Raw genomic sequence first — 25,996 nt, forward strand, 5'->3', positions numbered from 1 at the left:
GAAAATATATTTTGAAATAAATTGCCTTTTTATCTTGAATGTCTGGTCCATAGTTTTGTTGATTTATATTCAAATTAAATGCATCTAAAATGAAATGTTTCAAGAGGTTTCATGGCATATTTACACTTCTTTTTATCCTTACTTGCATTCAATCTTTTTAGATTCATTCTGTCCTTGTTACTGAAGCATATATTTTGGATATTTTTCCGTCATATTTTGTAGTCATCGCTGTCTTTCTTTTGATAATGGTCCCTCACACAGTAACAGTTTCTAATGTGGCCCTTTAGGAAATTTCATATCTGGGTTTCCAGAGCAAGTCAGGTGACCAAAAAGGACAGAAAATGTGCTTTGATACCCGTTGTAAATATTAGTTTTACCAATATGATGTGTTTGTAGTTGAAGCAAATCACGGGTGTCCCTCTCTTCCTCCTCCTCTCTTTCCCTCATTCACTGATGTACGCAGGTGAATCCTCTTGCCATTCCTCCATTTTCAGCAGGTGGAACCTCCCCCTTGCCCCGCTGTCTCTCGCCGGTTCAGCTCTCTGCATTCGTTACCTCGCATGACACTCTGCTCCTGCCGCCTCCTTCAGCGTCGCCCTCATCCTTCTTCTTTGTATTAACCTGTGGTTACTGGTCAAGCAGGTGCTGTCTGCCTGGTGACTGGCTGTGATGGAAAGTAGGCGGGCCCACGCGCTCGATGCATCAGGCTCACGTACCAGCGCAGCAGAACAGATTCTCTCTCCCTGTCTCTCTCTTCCCTCCCCCTCCTCCTCCTAGCGCTCACTCTGCTTCTCATACAGAGTGCGGACTGCAGCAGAACACGGTACCAGAAGGATTTGCCGTCATCCAGTGGACGAGCTGAGAAGCAGGTGGCTGATCCTCCGAGGACCGGAGACGCGTCTCACCTGGAGGGTGCACAGGCGACGTCTGCGTGCTGGTGCGAGTGTGAGGTGAGTGGGTTTTCGAGTTCACTGCAGAAGCATCAGCACTGCAGATGCATCGACCAGGGGTTCTGCTCATCCCTCTCTCCCCTCCCCCTACTCTCATCCTCATCTCTTGAAGCGTCATGATGAACAGAAATGGAAGGATTTGCTCTTAAGACAGCATCACCATTGTAAAAAAAAAACCTCTCCAGACCGAGGTATTTTAATTGCCAACCCTGTCTGAACTGCGTTCCCTGCAGGTGAAGGCTGGACGCTCAGGAACCGCTGTGGACAAATCCTCTTTGGCTTACTTTCTCACTCCGGACCAATCATCCACCTGCGGGATAGGATGCCTTGTCCGGCGCCCCTGTGCTGAGGAGGCATCGGTGGGTAGCAGTATGGGCGCTGAGCTGGTCACCATCCCCACCACACCCTCCACCAGCAATCTACCACCACCACATTGCCCTTCCAGGACGGGCATTCCCCCCAGCCCTGCTGATGGGCGAAGACACTGACGCCACCCCGACGCTCGACCACCGCGGTTATCTCCCGGACCACAACTATGTGACTGAAGGTAGGCAGCGTTCCCACGTGCCACTCAGCACCTGTACGGTCGGCCGCTCCAGTCAACTTCTCAAGAGTTTGAATTTAAAGTCTTCAGGGATCTGCATCACATTCAGGCTCCCCATGAGCTGTGGATATTCTGAGCGCGTGTTTCCCTTGTGTAACGCTGCTATTTTGATTCCCAGCGGGGAAGAATTGATCTGCCCTTTAAGTGGCTCTGTTGGTGTCCGGGCTGAAAAGTTTTACTACAAACACATTATTTTATTCAGTTATTAAAATTAAAAGAACAACATCAACTTCATATTCACATTTTTATGTTTTTTTTTTCACCTGGAACATTTATCTTTTAATATATTGCCACAGCATCCACGGAGCATCTCTTCCACTCGCCACCTTTAGAAGCATTGTCAAGATGCGTTCCATACTTTCCAGTCGCTCTGCTGGATATCGTCCGTAGAAGCCTACTGAAACGAGGCCTTGTATTTTTGATTGACAGAACAGAGGCATTATGCTGTAACACTTCCAGATAATCTGATTTCCTCAGCTAATCTCACCTGAACGCTTGCCTGGATGTCTGTCCCCAATCTGTGTCGTACAGTAACTTTACTGCTCACTCCGCCTCCTGGATGATGAGAAAGTACTGCCTTTTCATCTGTGCTCCTGAAGCTTGATGTGTGTGTGTTCACGTGCCAAAAATGTGTCACGCTAGCTTGTATTCTATTTGCTCATTGTTCTGAAAAGGTGCGGCAGAAACGTGAAATCGTCATAGCAACAGGCCATCGTGATCACAAACATACTTCTTTTCATGCTCAGCCAGTGTGATTGACAGCTCGTCTCCACCCACCAATAATAGGAGTATTAATTTTTCCTCATGACTCGGCCACTCAGACGTTACACCTAAGCCAGTCAGTGCAGCCAGTCAATATCTGCCTGCAGAGAGAAAGTTGCACAACAATAGGTGAATCAATCCATAATGACCTCAGAATCATTTTCTGCCAAAACTAAACAACATGATTCATTACCTACGTCTTGTTCCTCTGCAACCCCCCTCCACCTTCATGTTCACCCCATCCCCCGTCATCCACCCCCCATTTCCATCCCCCACTCTCTCTCTCTCTCTCTCCTTCTCTATCAGTCCTCTAATGCATCTCGCAGCGTTGCCCGGTGCTGAAGTGGCTCATCTGCCAAACAATTACCCAACACAGCTCCAAATTCTGCTCTGACACAATGTGGCTCTGTGCGAGTGAGTTAGACGGGAACGAGGAGTTGTAGTGGCTGTGGGGAAGAGGAAATGTGTGGCTCGTGTGCGTCTTTATTTGTGCCGTTGCATGCATGTCCATGTGAGCGTGTTTAGGAGGACGCACAACGTGTTGCTTTCCATCCTCACACGTCTGTCTGCGTGCTCCTGTCCACTCATCCTGCGGGGCTTCCCCTGCCCTTTGACTCCTGAGGGGTGCAGCGCACCATCTTCCCACCATACACCACACCTCACTATTTTGCCGTCATAGACATAGAAGCTAGCTCCCACTTAAAGCACAGCTGTTTTGTTCTTTAAATACATAGAAAAAAGTAGATAGAAATTGTTAGAACAGCAACTAGAAAGAGGAGGTTGAAATTCATATATTCAGCAAGCAATTGACCTTGTGCATGGAAATGAAGGGCCCTCAACCCTTCCTGTGATCATATGTACTGTATGTATCCTGCACAGAACAAACAGGAGGCTGTCGCCCCTCTTGGCAGATTTGCTGTTTAAATAAAAAGATAGGAGCAGTGAGCAGTTACTGACTCCTCAGTTCTGTTGACACAGTCAGACTCAGCACTTGTAACAGTTGTACAGCCTTCACTCTGTAAAGTATTGCCGTCGAATAGACCAACTGCGTGAACAGGGAAACCAACCCGACGTGCAGGGTTTCATGTGAGAAGCCACGTCGGTGGATGAACATGACCACACCGCAGCACTTCAGACTTTTGACTGTGAAATTGATGAGCAAACTTGAGAAGAGTATAAAATGCTTCTGTGTTGCCCTCATGTGTCACATGCTGAGTTCAGGAGGTGTTGAAATACATGTCGCTCCTGGTTGACATGCCACGATTGTGATTGATATATAACATATCATCATCACCAAAACTCTTTGTCAACATGAATTGATCGTAACTCTATTGAACAAAACATGCTTGAGCAGAGTTCATACCATTTTTTATTTGCATATCTCTGTGAGGTTATCAGAGCATTTGCATCACCAAGCTTTTTTCCCCTCTAGTCGTGGCCAAACGTGCTGTTAACACCCCACCCTGACACCTCCCCCTATCCCAACCTGCCTTTTCCTTTCCTCTTCCCTGCATCCTTTCCTCCTTCCCTCCCTCCGTCCTTGCTCCTCTTGCAGGGCTGCTCCTGGCTATAGCCTGAAGAGCTCCGCCCATCCTGTCCACCCCTCCTCACCCTGGAGTCCTCCCCCAGGATGTTGAGCCCCATCCAGGTCCTGTGCTCCGACATCACTACCCTTTCTCTGGAGCCCGAGCCGTTTGCCTCTTACACTGAAGGTGTGTGCTCTATCCTCTTCTATCCAGAAGCTCTTTTTTTTTGTTGCAAAGTAACGCCACATCAGCCGAATCTGAGCTGAACTCTGCGAGTGTCTGAGGGTGAACTGCACGGGAGAAAGTGTGTGGCATGAGGTGTGCTTCTGATCCGAGTCAGACAGACATGCGACGGAGACTTACACACACCTCAAACATCACACGTCTGCGTCATCTCTGTGTCTGTCTCTATTTCTGTATCCGCCTCACTATTTTTAGACCTTCCTGCTGTGTGACCTATAGAGAGAGAGAGACGAAACCCAAAATAACTCCATCAAAGATGTCTTTGGCTCAAAGCTGATTTGACTCACTTCCTCTACTTGAATTACACATCAAGGTATTCTATTTACACACCTAATCCATATTAATGTGCGGCGTAAAAAGGCACAATACGGGATTAGATTTCTGTATTTATGGATTCCCTGCAAGTAATCCGTGGTTAGGAGGTGAGATTGGGTGTAAACCGGCTGAGCTTTTAATCTATTACACAGAAGAGAACTGATGCGATTTTGACACTTAAAGCAGCATCTGGGGTCACTTGTCACACACCTGACACAGGCGCACACACAGATTCTAAGAGCTGTCTTCACTTGTTGATATTTTCTCCAGTTGTCTGCAATGAACATTTATCTTCACACAGAGTTTGAGCGCCTTACTCTTCCATTTACCTACAACCGCATGCACGTGCTGAGAGGCGACTCGTCCTTGGTTGTGTGGAGTGTTTTGTTGGCTGCGCCATAAAGGTCAAATGCTTTATGCAACTTATAATTGGTCTGTATTATCTCAGCTCCCCCCGCCCCCAAGGAAAGAAACCACCACCATGTGACCACATCACCAGGCTGGGTGTGAATGGGTTATTTTTCTCCTCCATTCATCTTCTCATCTTAGTGGTAAAGGAAGAAATAAACTCATCTCATGTTTTCATGTTTGCTTTACTGCATAGAAGTTTTAATGGGCTTCTTAAATAACATTGTATTCACCAACAGTATATTGTTATACGATTTATACGATAGTGGAAATCCGTGAAGTAGAAGCACCATGATGCAACCCTGGAGAAGAGCAGATGGAGGTTTGGAGGCGGAGTCTTGTGGAGCTTTCAATTTCCATCTGAAGCTGAGTGAAGTGAATCAACAGTGTAGAAGTTGATTTAAAACTACGATGAAGAACTAAAGTCCACCACACTTGAGCATGCGCTGTGTGAAACTTGACACATTGTTGATTTTTCTCGTAAAAAATAGAGCTGCCACCAAGTTGAATTGGAGTGGAGGTCTGCGACCGCGCTGTGTCTCAGGGCACATATTAATAAGTAGAAACTCTGACAAGCTTATTTGCTTGAGAGTTGACAGACAGAAACTTTCTCTTCTTTTCAGCTAAACAATTTGACAAATATCTGAGTGCATGTGATTCATGACAAATAAACATCTGTGTTAAGAGACATCGTATTGCTGAGCAATTTTTTAATTTTTTTTAAAATAATGAATAAAAGACGACTCTTCCCTCTGGTGGGAAAGGATCTTATGAAAACAATTCTTTTCTCCAAGCTTGGGAAGTTTTGTTCTTTAAATGACTCATTTTTCTTCAAGACAACTCTCTGCACGCCACTGTTCCATGAGTTTCCAGTTTAGCTGCGGGGCTTCCACAATGTGTTTCACGCAGATACATGTTGAATATTTGACTGAGAACGTCTCTCATTCTCATTATCAGATTCCCTACCCGGACAGCGACAGCCACGGCATCTTAATATCAGTTGTGTGCCTCTCAGGGGGAAACAAATACAAAATTAATTTATATGCAGGGCTTTTTTAATTTTTTACTGAGGCGTTTATTTGGAAAACAATCCCAGGGAAGAGTCGGGTTGGTTCTCACCAAATCCATTTAGGTTGGTTCCTGCTGTTTTTCCTTTTCCTGCTGCTAGATTGCATTGAGTTTATGAATGGCCCCAGTTGCTCTTTGACAACCTGTTTTGTTGGTGCATAGTTGAGATTGACAGGTTTAATAATCCTCAAAGTTACTGAGTTTGAAAGATACGGTTTGATGGCAATGCGCTTGTGTGGGCAAGTGCCGTTGCAGTCACAGTGTGTTCCCGCTACTCCTGCAGTGAGGTGATGACTCACAGACAGGCCTGCTGATGCTAATGGACAAGCTGTGGGAGACAGGATAAGTAACTGGCTGTTGCACATTTGGCTGTTGGCTGTTAGTCATCAGCTTATAGCTTGACTACAAATTGAATAGTTCACAGAGGTCAGTGGTCCCTGTGGCGGGTCAATATCGGGGTCCTACATGCGACCATGTTTTTATTGCACTCACTCATAAACATATAATTTACTTATAAGGAGACAAAATCGTGATTTAACCATAAACCATTTACATTCACAAACACCAATATCTTTAATGATGCGCTGGATTATGGGTCATAGCTGGTCCAACATCACGATCCAAACTATTTGTTTCTCGCTGTCCAGGAACTATTGAGCAGAGTAGTTCCTTTATTTGTGGACAGGTGAAGTTATAGAATGCAGAGATAAAGAAGGTGGAGGATTTTAAGTACTTGGGCTGTCCAGGGCGATAGAGAGTGTGAGAAAGAGTTGAAGAAGTAGGTGCAGGCAGGATGGAATAATTGGAGAAAAGTGTCTGGCGTGTGACATGTGTGACTTGCCGACAGGCAAGGATGAAAGGGAAAGTGTCCAAAACGGTGGTGAGGCCAGCGATGTTGTATGGTTTGGACACAGTGGCACTGAGGAGAAGACAGGAGGCAGAGCTGGAGGTAGCAGAGATGAAGATGCTGAGCTTCTCTCTGGGAGTGAGCAGGATGATGATAGGATCAGAGGGACAGCACATGTCGGGTGTTTAGGAGACAAAGTCAGAGAGGATAGATGGAGATGGTTTGGACATGCACAGAGGAGAGAGAGCCAGTACATTGGTAGGCAGATGTTGAGATGTTGGAACTGCCAGGCAGAAGGTGGAGAGGAAGGCCAAAGAGGAGATTGATGGATGTGGTGAAGGAGGACATGAGGTTTGTAGGTTTGAGAGAAGAGGAAGCAGAGGACAGGCTGAGATGGAGGAAGATGATCCGATGTGACCACCCCTGAAGGGAGAAGACGAAAATAAATTAAAAAAAAGTTCTTTATTTGTTTATTTATTTATTTCATTGCATAGTCTCAGCCTGCATTGGTGGCAGGCGACTGGGGGTCTTCTTGTGTGTCACTAACTGTCATTAACACCAAACTTGGCTTACTCCGAGCCCACTGGAGGTACAGCCTGTGTGAAGTTTTCACCACATTATTCATGATACAGTCCCTCTTGCTCTCACTCAAACAACTTTCTTCTGACGTTTCCTCCGTGGACCAACCTTTACAACAAGTATGGAGCTGCAAAATATTGCATTGTTGGCCCACGGATCACGAGTTTAAGACCGCTACTTTTGAATCGAACCATTGGTTTTTGGGACACGGGAGATGACCACTACTCCTGGACGAAGCCTTTCAAGCCAAAGGTTCTGTGTACTCAGTCAGCATCTCAGTAAACAGACGTGTGCTCAGCTTTTCTGGAGAGCAAAACATCAGCTTTACTCTCCAGAAGTCATTATGTTTTTATCCTGCTATAGAGAAACTGGATCTTTTCACAGTACCAAATGAATTGGGGGTTTTTTCCATCATAAGAAGAAATCAATAGCCATCATTGGCTTCTTTATGCTTTGATACAGATGCGCTGTTCAATACCTGCTTTTTAACAAGTATTCTGACAACATTTCACATTCACATTAATGATCCACTTTGTTCGTGCTGCTGATTCAGCCTCTTACCTGCTGCTGCTGCTTCGCTTGGCTCTTTCTTCGCGTCATTTTCATTAAGGCACTGTGATCATTTAATCATACTTGTGTGAGACGGTTGAGCGGCCGGCTGTTTGCATGTCATTGATATTTCTCCCCCGTGCTTCGCCGCCTTCCCTCCACCCCCTCACACAGCTTTGTTAGCAAGTGGACAGTTTTGCATTTTCCACATCGCCACGTTTCAACTTCCTGCGAGGATTGGATGGATGATTCCCACTTCCTCTTTTGCCACGTTGCCGTATATGGCTAACTGGTACGGATATTAACGCTACTGGTTGGCTCAGCCTGTTACCACGGCAACCCCATGCTCACTGAAGGACCCCTCCGCTCCCCTGCTCATCCTTCCTCCTCCCTGCTTCCTCTCCATCATTTTCATTTTTACAAAACTAGTAGCACAGTCACAAAAGCCATGTTGGGGGGAAGGTGGGAGGGAGGGAAATGGTATAGGAATAAAAAAAAATGACAGGAGAAATGAGATGCTGCACAGTGAAAAGGAAGGGTGGGATGCTATAAGTGTAATAAAGGAGTTAGGGACAATAAATATCACGGTGAAGTGGTGGATGCTCACGTCCCTGACCCCTGGTCATAAAGCCCCACTTTCAAGGCCAGACAGGATTGACATGTCAGTCTCCTCCTCCTCCTCCTCCTTCCATTTTTTTTACAGCCGTTATTATAGCTGATGTTCTGCTCATCTCTCATGTACTGTTATGGGGTGGATCATTTGCTTTTAATCACAAAATAATGGAGACCCTGAAACCACATATGAACCAAAAGGACAGTGACAAGTAGAGAGCATTAAACACAAGATTTTAATCATAAATAAGCTCTGACCATATACATATATCTAGGCGTAGTTATTACGGCAACAGGAAATAGAGCTTGTGGAAGCAAACTATCTTTAACTTCTCTGCAGCGATTATTACAGCTATTCTTCAGCACTTCTGTCTTTTTAACTGAAGGACGCACTGTTCTCCTGCGGAAGCATCTCCTGTGATTCAGCTGTCGGCCACTTAAATCTATTTTTTAACCTAAAAAACAAATGGTTTCTGCTATTTACACCTGCAGATTCCTCTGTAAATCATTGAGACTAACCATCTGGACGACATAAAACAGGTGGAGTGTTCTGTAAACCACTCCTAACACAGATTATGACGTTGTGCAATCACTCATTAGACTGACAACTGTATTCAATATGAGGTGGTAATGAAGCCCCCAAGATGGTTTATTGGTGAGTTATGTGACGTCACAGCTGGAAAATCCCAGCTTGCAAATGGAATTGTCTGTGCTAGGCTGTAGATCACATGACCCCCTTGTCCTACTGTCTAGATTGGTGACTCTGAACTCAATAGTTTATATCTGACGAAAAACAATGCACGAATAATACAGTGTACTATTACACTGCAAACACTTGCAGAAATGACTCAATAGAAACCTGAAGAAATCTGTTTCTCTGTTCTACTGACCACAACTACCAGCAGCAAGTTGAGTTGGAAAGCGTAACCTTTCAGTTCAAAGGCGACTCCGGACCTATTCAGTTGAGCATGTTGACTGCAGAGCGTGTCATCTGGTTGTGCCAGACTGTTGTTTGATGACATGATGCCAATAATCTAATGGCTTCTGTCTGTCTCTCCCTCCAGCTGATATCATCTCCACCGTTGAGTTCAACCAGACGGGAGAGCTCCTGGCCACTGGGGACAAAGGCGGCCGAGTGGTCATCTTTCAGAGGGAACCTGAGGTAGACACCCAAAGTCTCACACAGTTTTCCTTCCCTGATCGCTGAGCATCAAGCAGACTTCCCCTGCAGCCAGTGTAGACTGATAAATAGTTGATGCATGTGTGCAGTCTGGGCTGAAGGAGAGACTCTGCTCTGGTCTATGCAGAAACACTTCCATTCATCTGATCCTGTCTTGGTTTTTGCAGAGCAAATCTGAGCCCTTCTCCCAGGGTGAGTACAACGTCTACAGCACCTTCCAGAGCCATGAGCCGGAGTTCGACTACCTTAAGAGTCTGGAGATTGAGGAGAAGATCAATAAGATCAGATGGCTGCCTCAGCAGAACCCTGCCCACTTCCTCCTGTCTACCAATGGTGGGTTTCTTATGAGTGACATGTCACGAGAACCTCTTGTCTTGAAGTCGTCTGTCTCTCACTTGACAGCCAATGCTCCTCAGGAGACTCGTAATGCTATGATGTTATGAATGATGTTTCGACTCTCACTGACAAGCGAGTGCGACCGCTTAATTTTGCTCACTTTTTTTCTTCTCATTTGCTTATTTCTATTTCATTCAGGGGCATTTTTAAAATCTATCTCCACGGCAGTCCAGTCTCTGTTTCCAGTTCAGAGCAATATTGGAAGATGTATGGATTTTCCCTCAGTGCTCTGCTATTGATTTATTTAAGGTCTCTATTATTTATGATCCACGGGATGAAAAATGCAGGACTAGCCTCAGCAGTTACGTTGCGCTGCCTAGGAGCTGGAGACGTGGCACACAGGGATCCTATATCACTCTAATAAGTCAAATTCAAACCCACTTTGAATTCATTGTCGTCGGTGAAATCCATCTTCATGCCACCTACAGTCAGGCCGCGGTGCGAGCAGGCTCGCTCTATAAAGCCTCTTATTCCTGTTTTGTCCCACAGATAAGACCATTAAATTGTGGAAGGTGAGTGAGAGAGACAAGCGGCCAGAAGGATACAACCTGAAGGATGAGGAGGGTCGTATCAAGGATCTGTCCACGGTGACCTCTCTGCAGGTGACTTTCTGCCTCATGATGTAACATAAATAGTGACTTGATTGAGCACCTTGTGAGGGAAATATGTCGTCCTAGAGCATTTGATACATATTAAAGACATTTCCAAGGGAGGTTGAGTTACACTGATACATATATGAACATTCATTCAAAGCATATTGTTACATATACTTATTGAGTATAATCATGTGAATGTCATAAAACAACATTTCAAATCACAACGTTTCAAATAATACCCGTTTTACTAGTGAAACTTTGAGGGTTGCTTGAGGCTAAATTAAATGTAATTTGATTTAAGAAGTAATAGATTTTGATTTTTGAAGATGAAAGTCACATCCAGTCACGTGACCAGCACTGGTTAAAACCGCGGAAAACAGACTGAATAAAACACAATAAACCATCAAATCACTGTAAATGAACAACTTTCATGAGACTATAATGACAAAATATGTATTTAACAACGTTTTGAACTTGTGTGATGTTACCGCCACCTGCTGTTAAGTTAAGCTCATTGCATTCAGAATATTCTGAACATGAAACATGTCGATAAAATCCGCATAAGGCAATAATATTGGGCAAAAAATGTGGAGGGAAGCAGAGGGTTTGGCATCTGATCTCTGGTTTGATTATCTTATTCAGTGGGGAACATTATATTTTGACATGTTTTTTTTTGTAACCCTTCAATATTAAAGCTATTATATCAAATAATTCTGAAAGCACACACTTAGAGGACGTAAAGGAAAGCCTGTTCCTGCTTTTAAAAACACATTTTACAATATGTTTAGTCCTCTTGAGTCTTCACATTTTACTGTTCATCATGTTTTGCAAGTTCACATTTATATCACTGAACTCTCCCTATGTGAAATAAAGGTGTGGCGCCACCTAACTGTATAAAAATGATAATTCACCCAGAGGCTTTTAAACCTTTTTTTTTTTTGCCTAGTCTGCCCCAAACATGAATAATACAAAAGCATGCGCTGCAGAAGTGGGTCAGTAGGTATGCAAGTGTTTGCATGTGCAGAAATGGGTCAGTGGCACAAAGATTCGTGTGTGAGGGGAATCTCTCTCCAGCTGCACTCAACATCTGCAATTCACCTTTATTTGTTCTGTAATATTGACAGCTAATATGGCTTAAAAAAAAAAAGCAGCTCTTGTGTTGGATCATTTCGCTGAAGCTAGTTTTCACTCAAATCCCACACCAAGAAAAGGGCCATTTTTCTAATGAATACTCTAATAAATCAAATAAATTGACACTTGATCTTGCTGTCAAACTGTACAATCGATGCTGTTGCATTAAGACGTTTTATTGATGTTGCAGAGAGTCGCCTATTAAATATTAATTTATGATACAATAAAACTATAAAGATGGAAGATGGCGTCCGTGCCGGCACCATCCGTCTTCCCTCAAACAGATGAATTGAATGCTAAATGTGTCTGCTCGTGTCCCGAAGGTGCCGGTGTTGAAGCCGATGGATCTGATGGTGGAAGTGAGCCCACGGCGGGTTTTTGCAAACGCCCACACCTACCACGTCAACTCCATCTCAGTCAACTCGGACTACGAAACCTACATGTCGGCCGACGACCTGAGGATAAACCTCTGGCACCTGGACATCACCGACCGCAGCTTCAGTATCCTTTGGCTGCTCATGTTCGCACTCATTTATCAGACGAAAGACCTTTTGTTTGAATGTTATTGCAGAGCAGTAGAGATAATAAATGCTCATATTAAGAGATATAATAAATCTAAACAAACGCGTGCACATGAACTCCCACGCTGGAAATTGCCTCTTGCAGAAAAACACAATGGGGGAGGGGATTATTATTCTTGAGGAGTGAAAATGCTGCTTAATGAATAATTCAAAAGCTGCATAAATATTTCAGCCTCTTTCTTGGGTCTAATCCAGCTCAATAGGACGCATTCCTAACCCAGACCTGATTTATTGAATTGTAATTTATCTGAATACGCAATGGCCTTACTCCCCCCAAACTATGTTTATATTGGTTTTGCTTTATTTCTATTATAAATTATTAGTATTGTCCTGCATTAGCATATTCTGGCGGTCGCTGTCCGAGTGTGGAGTTGTGGGTCTGTGTGGATGGCAGTGGTTTAATAGGCTGCACAGGGAGTTGGTCCAGAAAGTCACGGCGTACTCGGGTTACTGCGTATTGTTTTCCTCAGCCACATTTTTTGCAGACATTGTGGACATCAAACCGACCAACATGGAGGATCTGACAGAGGTGATCACGGCGGCTGAGTTTCATCCCCATCACTGCAATTTGTTCGTCTACAGCAGCAGCAAAGGGACGCTGCGACTGTGTGACATGAGGGAAGCAGCGCTGTGTGACAAACACTCCAAATGTAAGTTTGTGTCATCCGTGTTGGAACTTGGCTTCTGATGTGTGTTGAGATCCACATGGTGTGTCCAAATGTATCATCATTCTGTTATGCTGTTTTCAGAAACGTTCACTTATTATTATTATTATTATTATTATTATTATTATTATTATTATTATTATTATTATTATTATTATTATTATTATTATTATTATTATTATATATAACAGTAGAACAAATATGCATTATTCTGAATTCCCATTATCAAGATTGTTCTTTTTTTTAATTTCACTTTTATAATAATAATAACATCAACTACAACTAGTTGTAATTATATTAATTACCTCATGAACTCACTGAAAAATGTTTATTTCATTGTTTCTTGTTGCCCATTTTTGCGGTTTCGGGGATTTTATGTCATAGTTAATAATTCTCTACTTAGACAGAAAAAAAATAAAAAACAATAACAATAATTACAGTGACAATTCATTAAGTGACAAGAACATACAATTTAATTATTATTATTATTGTTTTTTTATATATTTTATTTTATTTTTTCTGTATAAGTAGAATATCGGGTCAAAATTAACTATGACATAAAATTACAATATAGCAATATAAAATAAATCACGAAACATTACCGACACGAAATAATGAACTGTACCTTTGTAAATCATTTCACAATATATAATTTTCTCCAGATAATTATTATAATTGCCACTATTTGGAAATTAAACCAATATATCTGTATATTAAAATAGAAAATATATTAAAAAACAGAACAGATGAGTGAAATTCAAAATGCTTTTTAAATGACTTTAAAGATCAAATAATACATTGGAAATACTGCCACATAACTGTCTCGGGCTGAACACATGACAGCAGACACGTGCAGAGTAAGCACTCAGCCTTGCCCAGGTTCACACTGACCTCCGCTCTGATCTCTGTGTTCTGCTTTACATCCATGTATTCGTAAGCAGTCAGGGCTCATGATGAAACACTGGCTGCCGATTCGCCACAATCACGTGCGCTCCAGTAGCTGCAGCTCAAAAACAGAACCTCTCCAAATTTGGCTAATTTGAAGCTTCCATCTTCACAGGAGGCGCAAATGTCAGAGAACAATAGAAAGCCTTTAGAGCGATGACACACAATGGAAACTCAATTTTGGCTCCGCAGACAGAAATAATCCGCTGCTTTATTGCACCCTGTCAACACCATTCACCCGCCCACTCTATCGCTCAGTGTTCGAGGAGCCAGAGGACCCCAGCGCTCGCTCCTTCTTCTCCGAGATCATCTCCTCCGTGTCTGATGTCAAGTTTAGCCACAGCGGCCGCTACCTGCTCACCAGGGACTACCTGACCGCCAAAGTCTGGGACCTCAACATGGAGAGCAAGCCCCTGGAGACGTACCAGGTGAGCGGGGGCCGCTCTGGCGTGACTGTCTTCACAGAACAGAACCGGAAGCTGCTGCTTCACAGGCGCTTCCACTTAAAGATCATTTGGAGTAGATTATTCAATTGTAATTTAATCTCCGGAGGCAGATTATCAACCAATGTTCTCATTATACAGAACAATGACACGCATTGTGTAGTCAAAAGAGACGAATAACTGCCACACATTTGAGAGAAATATCAAATGCACATGCAGAATATTGGACCACCTGTCGCTCCAGAACCTCAGGGAGAGTGACACACGACTTGACCCCCCCCGGTAACCACACTAACAAATCACTCCCTTCTGTTCCCGTCTGTTTTTAAGTCCTCTCTTGTGAGCGCGCTCTGTGTTTCCTCTCCATGCCTGTGGCGGAACAAATGTGTGTGTTTGACATGTACGTACGAGACCTTCAGCAGTGGGAGGCTAAAAGATACGCTGGAGTTATTTTTAGGCTGCCGAGCCTCCACTCCTGAGGCAAAGCCAGTGGGAGGGGAAACCTTGCACTGTGTCCGACACCTAGATCTGCAATGCAGCACAGTGAGGGAGGGAGAGGGGAGGGGGGGCTGTGCTGGGGGATGATTCTAGATGTGGAAAAGTCAGTCAGGGTGGGTTGGAAGGATGGAAGGAGACGAGAAGTCATGGTTTCAATTCTTGTTCTATTAGCGAGGATCGGGAGTGTATGCACGGCGTCTGCTGCTGCTGATTCATGCTCAGCCCCAAAGGCGGGGGTGGGGAGGTGGTAACCTGTCACCAGGTGTGATGAACAGCCGGGGTTCGACCTCAGCGCGACCGTGTATTGATCCAGCGGCTGTGCAGAGTTGCTGACTTTATGCAGAACTGGAGAAGATGCAGATTTTTACTCTGTACGTCACAGTGCTGACACGAGTGGAGCAGATCCAGAGATGCTAGGAGTGTGTGTGTGCGTGTGTGTGTGTGTCTGTGTGAACCTAATGCGGCGTATAGCTATAATTATTTTTGCCGGATCCCGCAAGTATACCCCAAGTTTAAGCCTCAGTTTGAGGATTAAAACTTCAAAACAACTAAAGGGTTTCAGTTTGGTTGAGCACTAAGTTGGACGGTTAAGTTTCAGGTCATTATAGCAATGAATGGTCCCCACAAAGATAGGAATACAAATGGGTTTAAGTCTGGTTAGGAGGCCTGGTTACGATTTGTTTTGGATGGTTAAGGTGAGAAGCTGGGGAAAAGCATTGTGGCAATAAGAAGTCTCACGGTGTCCTCACAAGAATAGACGTACCGCCGTCTCTGTGTGTGTGTGTGTGTGTGTGTGTGTGTGTTAGATAATTGAGGGCTGGATGTGACCTGACAGGAAAAGTACTCCGATCAAATCGACCCTGGTGTGGATGTGTTGGCTCTCGTGTTGTTTTCATTGTGCAGTGTGGTTGTAGTGTTGAGCATGACTCTCCCGTTCATTTGTTCTTGTCTTGTCCTCAGATGTGTGTGTTTGCTTGCTCATGTCTAAGGCTGCGTGTGTTATTCAGTTGTGTCGTTTTACTTGTGATAATTTTCAGGCCACTAGATGGCGCTCTTGGTTTGGAAACAGTGCCATCTAGTGGCCTCTGAAAATGAGGACACGGTATCATGAAACCCATGGCTACTTTTTACCCATGTGGATGTTCATCAGCCTTAAGGTGACCAACAATCATTTTCAAGCTGAAACTTCTCTCCTCAAAATTGTCCTCACCTCTCAAAATAAACGTTCTAGTGGCCTTCCTTCATTTATTTTTAGTCACCGGCGCCTATAATAACCCAAATCAGAAGAAGGAAGTCTCATTCATGTCTCCCCTCCTTCTCCGCCTTCAGGTCCACGATTACCTCCGCAGCAAGTTGTGCTCGCTTTATGAAAACGACTGCATCTTTGACAAATTTGAGTGTGCCTGGAACGGCTCCGACAGGTAATGACACACACGTACACAAGCACACACGTTTGTTCCAACACAAAACGTCTGCATGTCTGAGTCCTGGACAGCTCCACCTTTGATCAGCGCAAGAAAAACACGTTCATGAACAGCAGCGTCTGATTTTGGGGGGCAACAGCGTCACTTTTCTTTTTTTTTTTTTTTTTTTTTCATCTGACAACTTGTCAGAGCCACAGGGGGGAAGAGGGAAGGGTGGGGGGCAATGCCAGCTCTTCTTTTTTAATCATGCTTGATCAGAAAGTGTCTACACCTGTCACGAGTGAAATTGAATTTACACAGATGTAAAAATAGCACCTGCTTTTGTGTGGGGTCCTGGTTTGGCAGCATGACTGTACAGTCTCTCTCCTCCAGCGTCATCATGACGGGTGCCTACAACAACTTCTTCCGCATGTTCGACCGCAACACCAAGCGGGACGTGACCCTGGAGGCGTCCAGGGAGAGCAGCAAACCCCGAGCGGTCCTGAAGCCGCGGAGAGTGTGCGCGGCTGGAGGCAAGCGGCGGAAAGACGACATCAGCGTGGACAGCCTGGACTTCACCAAGAAGATCCTCCACACTGCCTGGCACCCCACGGAGAACATCATCGCCATCGCCGCCACCAACAACCTCTACATCTTCCAGGACAAACTCAACGCTGAGATGCATTAGAGACACTGAAGACGTGCCGGAATGTAACCGCACACACACACACACAAGCCGTCATGCAACCAGGAATATGCCTAAAGAGGCAGGAAGGTAAACACACACTCACATCTTCATCCCTCTCCTCCTCCTCCTCCTCCTCCTCCCAGGACGCCACAGAAAGGGGGATTAGTGGATCAGTGGAGAGACGTTTACAGGTTTTTTAACTTCCGTTTTTCAGGATCCGTTTTTAACTTTGTCCTCCGCCTCTTCCTCCCCCCTGGTACTAGACCATGTTTGTGTTTGTGCTCCAGCCTCTTCTTGGATTTGTGTAACAGGAGCCAGAAGCAGCCCTGAGAAGTGGGCTGTTTATGTAACTGGCTGTTTGTTTGTTTTCTAAAGCCCTTTTTTTGTTAGTGTAATTCCTTCTTTAGGGATCGTAAGGATGGTGTGAGGCTCGATGATGAGTGCACAGAATTTTTTTCTATCAATATCGGATTGAGATTTTCACCTCGGCTCTGAGTTTGCCTGAATGTAAGACCTTCACAATTCATTACTTGACCTGCAATAATCGTCCTTCTCTCTGCTACTGTCTCGCTCACACACACCAAACATCCAATAATAATCTAAACGTGACATAAACATCACGAAAATGGGCGCCACCCTTGAATGGATGAAGAGTGATTTCATTGAATGCCATATTGTTTCCCAGAAAACATGAGTCTGGATTGTTGCATTCCTGTGAGAGATGACAGTTTCCTTATTTTTAGTAAAGTCTGGATTATACAATGATGAATTAAACCACCACAAATGTACACACTTGGATTAAAGAGGATTAGCCGCCGCAAATTGAGCGGCGCTGATCCTCATCCCATTCTCCTCACGCCAACCTTTTATCATGTCTTTCTCAAGTGAATGCAACACGCTTTGCTCTCAATCCCGTATTGAATGAAAGCCCCCCCTAATCCAAGCTCCCACCTTGCGTTTCCCAGAAGCGACTTATTTGTGTCGACCGTCCAAATCTCCTGCTGCTTCTGGTCCGCATTAAACATCACACAAACAAAGCAAAAAAAAACTGAAAAAGCAAAAAAAAGACGCTGCATGTGGAACAGATTTAAGCCTTGCTGTTTTTAAATTGACCGACTGACTTGGCTGCCTTCTTAACCACGTAGACCCGGCTGTACAAAAGCTTCAGGGCCCCGGGGCCCCCAATGCAGCACGAGCTAAACACTTACGACCCAGCTCCTCCTCTATTATCCGTGTCTGCGGACATGGAAGCATGTTTACTAGTGTTTGGGTCAAACATGTACATGTGAATGAGCAGGAGTCTCCCGTGGGGCTGAGATGAAGAATGTCTCTTTAAACAAAACAAAAAAAAAGGGCCACAGTGGTGTCTGTATATACCTGCTGATGTTTGAGGTCCTGTCTGTTTTCTAAGTCCTGATGTCCCACACTAAACTTCAGCTGAGATGGTGCTCTCATCTCGTCAGCCTTCCTTCCATGTGTTTCTTTGCAGAAAGGTTTATTTTTAGATTTTTCTTCTTTGTCCTTGACGTTCAGCTCCGTCATCTGTCTTGATGTATGTCGATGATAACTGTCACACGGACAGTTACAAATGATTTAATATGTTTTTCTCAATAAAAACTTCAAAGAAATTGCATCCACCGATTGTTCAGCTGGGGTTATTATGAGCAACCACCAGGGCAGCTTCGCACCGTTAATGTTGGTCCCATATTTTGGGCGAAAAGGGACGAAGACGTGGAGTGACTGCAAATTCTCTTTTTTTTAATTTTGTAGTGACATCCTGCACAGCAGGCATGAAGACACACACAGACAGAAGACCGACAGTCGTCTGTAATAAATATAAATCAATGAAAAATTAAGGACCATAAAACTCAAGTCAGAGGTCAGAGCCACCCCGCGATGTCACGCATCAGATATTCACTGAACATTCAAACAGATTCAAGCAAATCATCTTAAAACTAATTTCTGACAGTTTAGTGTTGTCACATTAGCGTCAGCTCTGATTCTTTGATTGGTGATGTGATCTATGAAGACGCCGCGTCACTCTCCCTCCGGAGGCACCGTCTCGACGGATGAGTGCTCCTGCAGCCGCGCGCTCAGGAAAGGGTTAAAGAAGAAGTCGAAGCCGAACTGCAGGGCGCTCTGCACCGTGCGCCTCCAGTCGTGCTCGATCTTGTAGTGTCTCCGGCTGGGAACCGGCGCGCTGCCACACGACAGACAATGAATGGCCTTCAGTTCAAACACAGGCCACTTGGAGCCCAACTGTCCCTCCAGGATGGTGCTGAACTCCACCACGCTTCCCGTGTTCAGGTGTAGCAGCACCGACTTGAACTCGTTGCTCGCCCGCAGGACGATGTCCTTGGTGGCGTCTTCGTCTTCTATGATGGTTCCGTTCTTGGTCTTCTTCTCCAGCGGCATTCCCATCGTCACCTCAAACTTGTATCGGTCGAAGCGTTTCACGTGGCATTCGTGCTTGGCCAGTTCCTTCAGCTTGCACAGCGGGGTGGCCAGCAGTGGCGCCGGCGCTTCCTCACAAGCCGGATACGGATCTCCGTAAAGACACCGCATCCAGTTTCCCAAAAAGACGGGCAGCAGGTTGATGACTGACTGAGGTCCATTCTCGATGTCTGTGATGCGGACGTACTTGAAGCGCCCCGTCCAGGTGACCCGGTGTCCTTCCAGATGAGAGCAGAGAATTTGAGTTTGGGCCATGTTGGACTCCTTCCATGCCATCGGGCCGCAGAGGTTGCTGTACTCGGGCCACGTCAGCGTGGAGTTATACACCTTCATGCCCTCTGACCTGTAGACATACATCCAGCAGAACAGCACCAGGGCACTGATCCACACCAGGATCAACTTGACAATGCTGCTTCTGGACAGCGAGCGGAAAACCACGATGGGGTTCAGGCTGAAGCGGGTCCACAGTCTCAGGACTACCGGCACAAAACAGACAGTGATGGTGACCACCATCTTCAGGACCTCCAGCGCGAGGAACCACCGCAGCAGCTGGACGATGAGCACGGCCGCCAGCCCCAAGGACAGAACCGGCAGCGCAAACAGGAACAGGACGTAGCCGATGCAGGTGCGGATGAGTCCGATAGCGGTGGCGTTGTTGAGGAACACCAAGCAGAGCTCGCACCAGGTGAAGCAGACCAGGTACGGCACCAGGCAGAGGTAGGTCCCCTTGAAGCCTCTGAGCTGGGCCATTTGGAAGAGAAGATAAAAGAGGTGGGCGTAGAGAAGACAAGGCAGCCCGAGGTTCACGGCCAAGATGTCGCCTACGGGCACTGAGATCAATGTCATTCCTAAATATCGGAGGAGCCAGAGGGAGTCGGGAAGCAAGTGGGTGAGGGAGCAGGCTCCTGAGAGGACCTCGGTGAGGAGGGCTCTGCGGGCGAAGAGTTTGGCAGAGGCCTGAAGACCGAGGAAGGCGGTGACCGTGAAGAAGACGGCGACAGCTGCCAGCTCCGAGCAGGGGATACAAGACTTGTCCGCCACGGGGAAGGAGAACACCACGAAGAGCACAGAGAGCAGGAAGTAGCTGATGAGAGACAGAGAAAGGTGAAGGTGTCGAAATACTTGGTAAGTCGGAGTGAGTGAATGCAAAACCTCAACGAAATAAATGTCTCTGATTGACACACGCTGAGCACTGCGATTTGCTGCCCACTTGTGGCGAAAAGTAAACACTACATTTTGAAAATGTTTTTACACCGACTTATTGAAGCTGTTTTCGTGCGCAACTCCTGTAAAAAATATTTGTGAGTGAATCTTACAGGTACGGCTCCAGGTGCGTCCAGCCGAAGTTGGTTTCCGCCTGCTCCAGATCCAGTCCGGGCTCGAAGTGAGCCAGCAGGTCAGTCAGCGCCCGATAATTCTCCCACGCTTTAGAATTCTGTAAGCAAACCACAGTCACTTTCATTGTCACACCAAAAGTGTGTCTAAAGCTCTGACCTGGAACACTCGCAGCGTGCAGATGATCATGGAGAAGAAGGACAGGTAGAAGACCAGCAGTGGGATGAGGAAGATGAAGAACTCGATGGTGAGGTTGGAGATGATGAAGAAGAAGATCAGCGCGTTGACGTGGTGAGTCGGGATCAGAGCGCTGAGCCACTGCATACCCGCCCGTGAGGCCCAGTCGATGAGATGCTCCTTGATCTCCAGTAAGGCGTGCAGGGGGAACTTCAGGATCTGTAAGCAAACTGGGTCAGGACCGGCCCATCATTGTGCTCATTCTAAAGCCGCATTCAAACCGTCACATTGTAGTGCTTTATTGTGAGACTTTTTAAACCTTAAATGAAAATGTTTTGCTTGACTCTCAGTCTTACAGCGCGCTTCAGATGACCCACTCTGATCATGTTTTGCATGACCACACTCATTTGAATGAGCCATTATGTATTAGAACTAGTAAATTCATTGGTAAACAAAAGCACCTTCTGGTGGAGGGGTAGCTCATCCGGATTCTTCACGACGACATCATCACCCTCGTTGTCTTCGTCATTGCCCCCAGCTGCAGCCATGACAGGCGACGGTGCGATGCCCTGAGCGTACTTCTTTGTCATCTCGACAAAATCTTCCAGGCCAACGTGTGAGCAGGCTACGTTGGAGGCCACAGAATTAGAACAGTATTTTGCTGCTCTAAAACGTGAGAAAAGAATAACGTCTACTTACACTCACTGGTCACCATGGACTCCAGGACCCGTCTTTGTTTCTTCGCAGACCGGTTCAGTGGCACAGAAGACGCTGGTTTACCTGAAGCGAAACATTTTAATGCTTCAGATCGCAGCCTGCGGCAGTCACAAATGAAGATGTTCCTTCGAACCTTGATCTGTGTGGACATGCTCAACATTCTCCAGCATTTCGGAAACAGCCACCGACCTCTTCCTCTCTGGGTTCAACTTCCAGTACATGAGCAGCGCCGCTTTCCGGACCCCTCTTTCGAAACGTGTCTCCATACACAGCTTCTTCACCTCTTCGTAGTTCTCCAGGGTGATGCCTGTGAGGCGTGTGCGTGAGTTAGACAAAGTTTAAACCCAGCTGCAGGGTGTTTGGTACCTTTCCTGGAGGCTAAGCACTGCTGCAGCAGCTTGACAGCGTCCTTGCGTCCTTGTTTAGCCGCCTGCAGCAGCCATGTGACAGCCGTGCAGTTGTTCAGCTCCTCGTCTCGCTCTTCAGCCAGAGCCAGGAAGAAGCGTCCCATCTGGCACGAGACATCCACTTAGTAAGCACTCCTGTGACTTTGCTCTTCTTTAACAATGTTTAGCAAGTGGTTCTGCTCGCCATATGTTCCGTTAAAAATAGCAGCCTCACTGTCACAGATACTGACCTTGGTCTGAGACTTAGCATCTCCTGACTTTGCTCTTTTCTCCAGATCTTCAAAACTGACCTCCTCCTCTAGGTCTTCTGGGGAAAAGGATGATAAATATCTCATCCAGCACATGCTAAGTTAGACAATTACAAACAAGTGCGCAACACAACGCAGCTGATTCAAGTTTCCTTTTAGAACAAAAGAGTTCTGAACGAGAACGGCTCAGTTCCAGGCTCAATTTGTTGAAGGCAAAATAGCTCTGCAATAAAATATTTCTAAGTGCAAGCGATGGTTTGATGAGGCTTCATGAAACACTGTCCTATTTCTCCGAGGCCACAAGATGGCACTGTCTACAGTTGAATCTATGGAACTGAACTATTTCAACGAAAACTCACACCATTTTTAAATGAGCGCCACCTACTGAGCTGTGAAAATTAGGACACTGTTTCATGAAACCTCATCAACCCATCACAGCCAAGTTCATCTTGACAAGTGGACGAAAAACAATGGAAATAATAGAATCAGGAAATAGAATAGGATGACACCCAATGAGATTCATGAATGACATAAGATATGTGCGCACAACAGGGGTCAAGGTGAAGGAGGCTGACTTGCTGTGGAAACACCTGACAGGAAACGTGGACAGAAATAGAAGATAAAAGACGCCCTATGATTTCATGCAAAGCTTTATAATCACGGATTGAATATGCAAAGTCCATTTATGAAGAACGTTTAAATGAAAAATGCAACACAATGTGCACACATACACACACGCTGGACACAACTTCCATGCTTTTTTTACAAGCACACACTGCACACACACACACAAAATGGTTCATCCATAACAAAAAACAAAAAACACGTATTGGTACAAAACGGTCCTGAACAGTGTTTGCGTCTTATTTCCAATGACTTTATAATAAAACACATCACCTAACGATCTCGATACAGAACAATAACGGCTTCTATTATGTGTTGAGTTCTCCAGTCATGCAGTTCACAGTCAAACACAATTGAAGAGCATGTGTTTGCACAGTGTCGTCATGCTGAACACACTTACAGTGATGCAATCTTTTTTCCAATTTCACTTTCATAGTTACAAGACGTATCACTTTGGGCAAGATATGACAGAACCTAGAGAACAGCATGACATAAGTCTAACAGACCACACTGGAGGAAACTGGTCACTGCTTTATTTAAATTTGTGGGTGGCTTTTAGTGGGATGTGCATGATACATTATCCGCAGAGACAGATCTTGTACTGAGACAGGGTACATCAATGCTATTCTTGCAGCTACAAGGGTGAAACAATGAGTTAAACACAGCTAATGGCTGACTCATACCTGTTTCAGGTGATGTTGGAGCTGTACTGGTGGTCCCATTGAGTTGTGATCGACCCAGGTGAGAGGGGCTTCTGAGGGGCTGTGGTGAAGGAGACGCTGGCGGCGTCGAAAGAGATGAGGAGCGGGAAACCACACCAGGTGACGACGGTGTGCTGGACTGTGTGACCAGTCGAGGGCGGTCAGGGGGTGATCTCGACGAGGAAGATTCCGTCCTCATTGTGGTGACAGAGGATGGACTGGAGGACGTGTTGGCTGATGTTGGCTCCATAGCTGGAGAAGACACAGCTGATCAGCAGGTGACATCAGTATAAACATCCAGCAAAACTCATACAGACAGGAGCTGTGTACTGTTCAAGCTTTTGTTTGCAGCAACAGACAAACAGCTGTCTATTTAAAGCGCCCGTTAAAAGGGTGCAGGTCAGCTAATTCGAGAAGGTGACATCCTTTAACGCCGCAACTGGAAAACTGATGTGTCCAGTTTCGGGAAGTCCCCTGCAGTCAGACTCCAATGACACTCGCGTGACTGGCTAAAATCGACAACATAAAGGTAGACTCAGCAACACTAGCATGTTAACAAATGCGTTGAAAAAAAAACTGGAGGGAAATGATCAAACAATTCCCCGGTTAGCGAGCACATCCAACTATTGTTCATGCTAATGCTAGCACGCTGGACCATGGCATACGCGGCGACAAATACTGACTTACCTTCGGGAGCAGAACAACACTTTACTTGGATTCCAGCACAATCGGTTGGCTGATATGCAGCTCTCAAACAGCGTCACCAGTCATTGTCCACTCACTGTCCACTCATTGTCCACTGCGATCGTTTCTCAGTGGTCAAACTCCAAACACCCGGGCCAGCAGCTGCTTCAGCGGGCAGTCCCGCCCACCTTTAGGTCTCTGTGATATGATTGGACAAAGAAAAGCAGACGCAGATGTAATAAAGGCCATGATTGGCTTCTGTGCAAACTGCGTACACGTCAGAACGCCAGTCAAAGCAGTCGACTTGTGCTTCTTGCAATGAAAGTAACACTACAGTAATCACGTCATTATGTGTTTTTCATTATATATATAATGCATTTGGGTTCCATATAACACGTTCTGCGTCAATGTCAACTTTCGATTTGCATCTTTTCTGGCTGTAATACTACAATCTTTCCACACGATGGCAGAATAGCAATTTGGAATCGTTGTGGGTCAAGCGGCCAGATATTTCAAGACAAAGTTCAACACATTGTTTTGTTTTCATGTTGTAATACAACCGGGAGTTATTGGACGCAAAGCACCCACTAAAAAGCTTAAAATATTCATAGACCATTACAAAGCAAGAACACTCAAGCTAATTAAATATTAGTACATTTTGGTGCATGTGGTGACTGAGACCAAACCAGATGGTTAAAGGGCCCATGTGATCACTTGTTTCTGATGTTCAGGGGGGGTTTTGGGTGAAAGCAGCACACGTTTAGAATAGTAGACTGTAGAAAAGAATACATCAAACTGGCCTTGTTTGTTTGGGTAAGATATGCATTTATGAAAACACCCTGCCTGGCAGTTCGCAGATGAGTCCTGACCTTGTGTGGCCTTCTAAGCTCCTACAACAACTGCCCCTCAACAATCACCTCTCCTATTGGAACGCAATACTCTTTATACTATTTATTTTAGTTTCAAAAATAACCCACAAAAAAACAAATTTGGGTATTTGTTCACTTGATTGATTGATTTATTTTTGTGATGTACAAAGCAGAGAAAGGACGGACAACAACATTCTGTGAGGAGGGGCCCGGCTGTTTAGGTCAGCTATAGTTCAAATCTAAACGCGAATACCTGAGGGAAATAATGGAACAAGGGCTGTAATTACCAAAATGCAGCTGCCTTGATACACTTATGTAAATGGACCCTTATTAGTAAATTATCTCAATCCAGTTGAGAAGATAAGCAGAACCCAATAGTGGTTTTAATTTCACTTTCTATTTTAAGAATCTGGATTTCGAATGAGCTTAGGCCCACACTGAGGCTGACATTTCCCATGTGAATGAGCAAAAGTCTTCCACATGGATATCTGATGTAATTAACTTGTTTGAAGACACATTATTTAAAGCAGCTCCTGGACAGGGCACACGTGGCTGTAATTACTCAGAGTGAAAACACAAAGAAGCCTAACTGATATTTCCAATCAAGTAGGCACATTGTGCTTATTTTTCTGGTAAACAGTATGCAAAGTTACACAACAGCAGGCTTAAGAAGAACAACGACATATTAAATGTAAAGGCAGTTTGCTGTGAGTTTGTGTCTGAAAGTTGAGTTTTGAGTCAAGCATACATCATGGCAGACCTCACTACTGTCCCTCAGCTTCCTTTTCTCT

The 25,996-nt window shown here is 45.2% G+C and overlaps 2 protein-coding genes across 4 annotated transcripts; one reads left to right on the forward strand and one right to left on the reverse strand.

Annotated features, from left to right (window-relative positions):
- The first annotated feature begins 722 nt into the window (after positions 1-722).
- On the forward strand, positions 723-18,626 carry LOC128767150 (serine/threonine-protein phosphatase 2A 55 kDa regulatory subunit B gamma isoform). Of its 2 annotated transcripts, none has more exons than XM_053878948.1 (11): positions 723-950; positions 1,184-1,497; positions 3,872-4,028; positions 9,528-9,625; positions 9,811-9,976; positions 10,529-10,641; positions 12,090-12,267; positions 12,833-12,997; positions 14,216-14,385; positions 16,228-16,319; positions 16,695-18,626. In XM_053878948.1, exons 3-11 carry the CDS (start codon positions 3,947-3,949, stop codon positions 16,987-16,989), a joined length of 1,359 nt encoding a protein of 452 aa, XP_053734923.1. In that variant the 5' UTR covers positions 723-950; positions 1,184-1,497; positions 3,872-3,946; the 3' UTR covers positions 16,990-18,626. The 2 variants fall into 2 exon arrangements, with proteins under 2 accessions (XP_053734923.1, XP_053734924.1); XM_053878949.1 differs by lacking the exon at positions 3,872-4,028 and having other exon boundaries at positions 1,184-1,309; positions 1,396-1,497.
- On the reverse strand, positions 17,753-24,508 carry wfs1b (Wolfram syndrome 1b (wolframin)). 2 transcript variants are annotated; one of them, XM_053878947.1, is made up of 10 exons: positions 24,340-24,508; positions 23,635-23,904; positions 22,310-22,383; positions 22,039-22,183; positions 21,806-21,979; positions 21,655-21,735; positions 21,417-21,580; positions 20,938-21,174; positions 20,760-20,878; positions 17,753-20,527 (listed from the first exon to the last, which is right to left on the reverse strand). In XM_053878947.1, exons 2-10 carry the CDS (start codon positions 23,900-23,902, stop codon positions 19,027-19,029), a joined length of 2,763 nt encoding a protein of 920 aa, XP_053734922.1. In that variant the 5' UTR covers positions 23,903-23,904; positions 24,340-24,508; the 3' UTR covers positions 17,753-19,026. The 2 variants fall into 2 exon arrangements, with proteins under 2 accessions (XP_053734922.1, XP_053734921.1); XM_053878946.1 differs by having other exon boundaries at positions 17,807-20,527; positions 22,310-22,386.
- Positions 24,509-25,996: the final 1,488 nt, after the last annotated feature.

Source organism: Synchiropus splendidus, chromosome 11 (genome assembly GCF_027744825.2).
Source record: "Synchiropus splendidus isolate RoL2022-P1 chromosome 11, RoL_Sspl_1.0, whole genome shotgun sequence".
NCBI lineage: Eukaryota > Metazoa > Chordata > Actinopteri > Syngnathiformes > Callionymidae > Synchiropus > Synchiropus splendidus.

What these genes read in the sequence shown, in the direction of transcription:
- LOC128767150 (XM_053878948.1), top strand. Translation starts at nt 3,947, where the DNA reads ATGTTGAGCCCCATCCAGGTCCTGTGCTCCGACATCACTACCCTTTCT. An exon ending in GTTTGCCTCTTACACTGAAG is followed by an intron (nt 4,029 to 9,527) that starts GTGTGTGCTCTA and finishes CTCTCCCTCCAG; the next exon opens with CTGATATCATCTCCACCGTT. An exon ending in TCTTTCAGAGGGAACCTGAG is followed by an intron (nt 9,626 to 9,810) that starts GTAGACACCCAA and finishes TGGTTTTTGCAG; the next exon opens with AGCAAATCTGAGCCCTTCTC.
- wfs1b (XM_053878946.1), bottom strand. Translation starts at nt 23,902, where the DNA reads ATGGAGCCAACATCAGCCAACACGTCCTCCAGTCCATCCTCTGTCACC. An exon ending in GTGCTTAGCCTCCAGGAAAG is followed by an intron (nt 21,980 to 22,038) that starts GTACCAAACACC and finishes CACGCCTCACAG; the next exon opens with GCATCACCCTGGAGAACTAC. An exon ending in ACGCACCTGGAGCCGTACCT is followed by an intron (nt 20,528 to 20,759) that starts GTAAGATTCACT and finishes GTCTCTCATCAG; the next exon opens with CTACTTCCTGCTCTCTGTGC.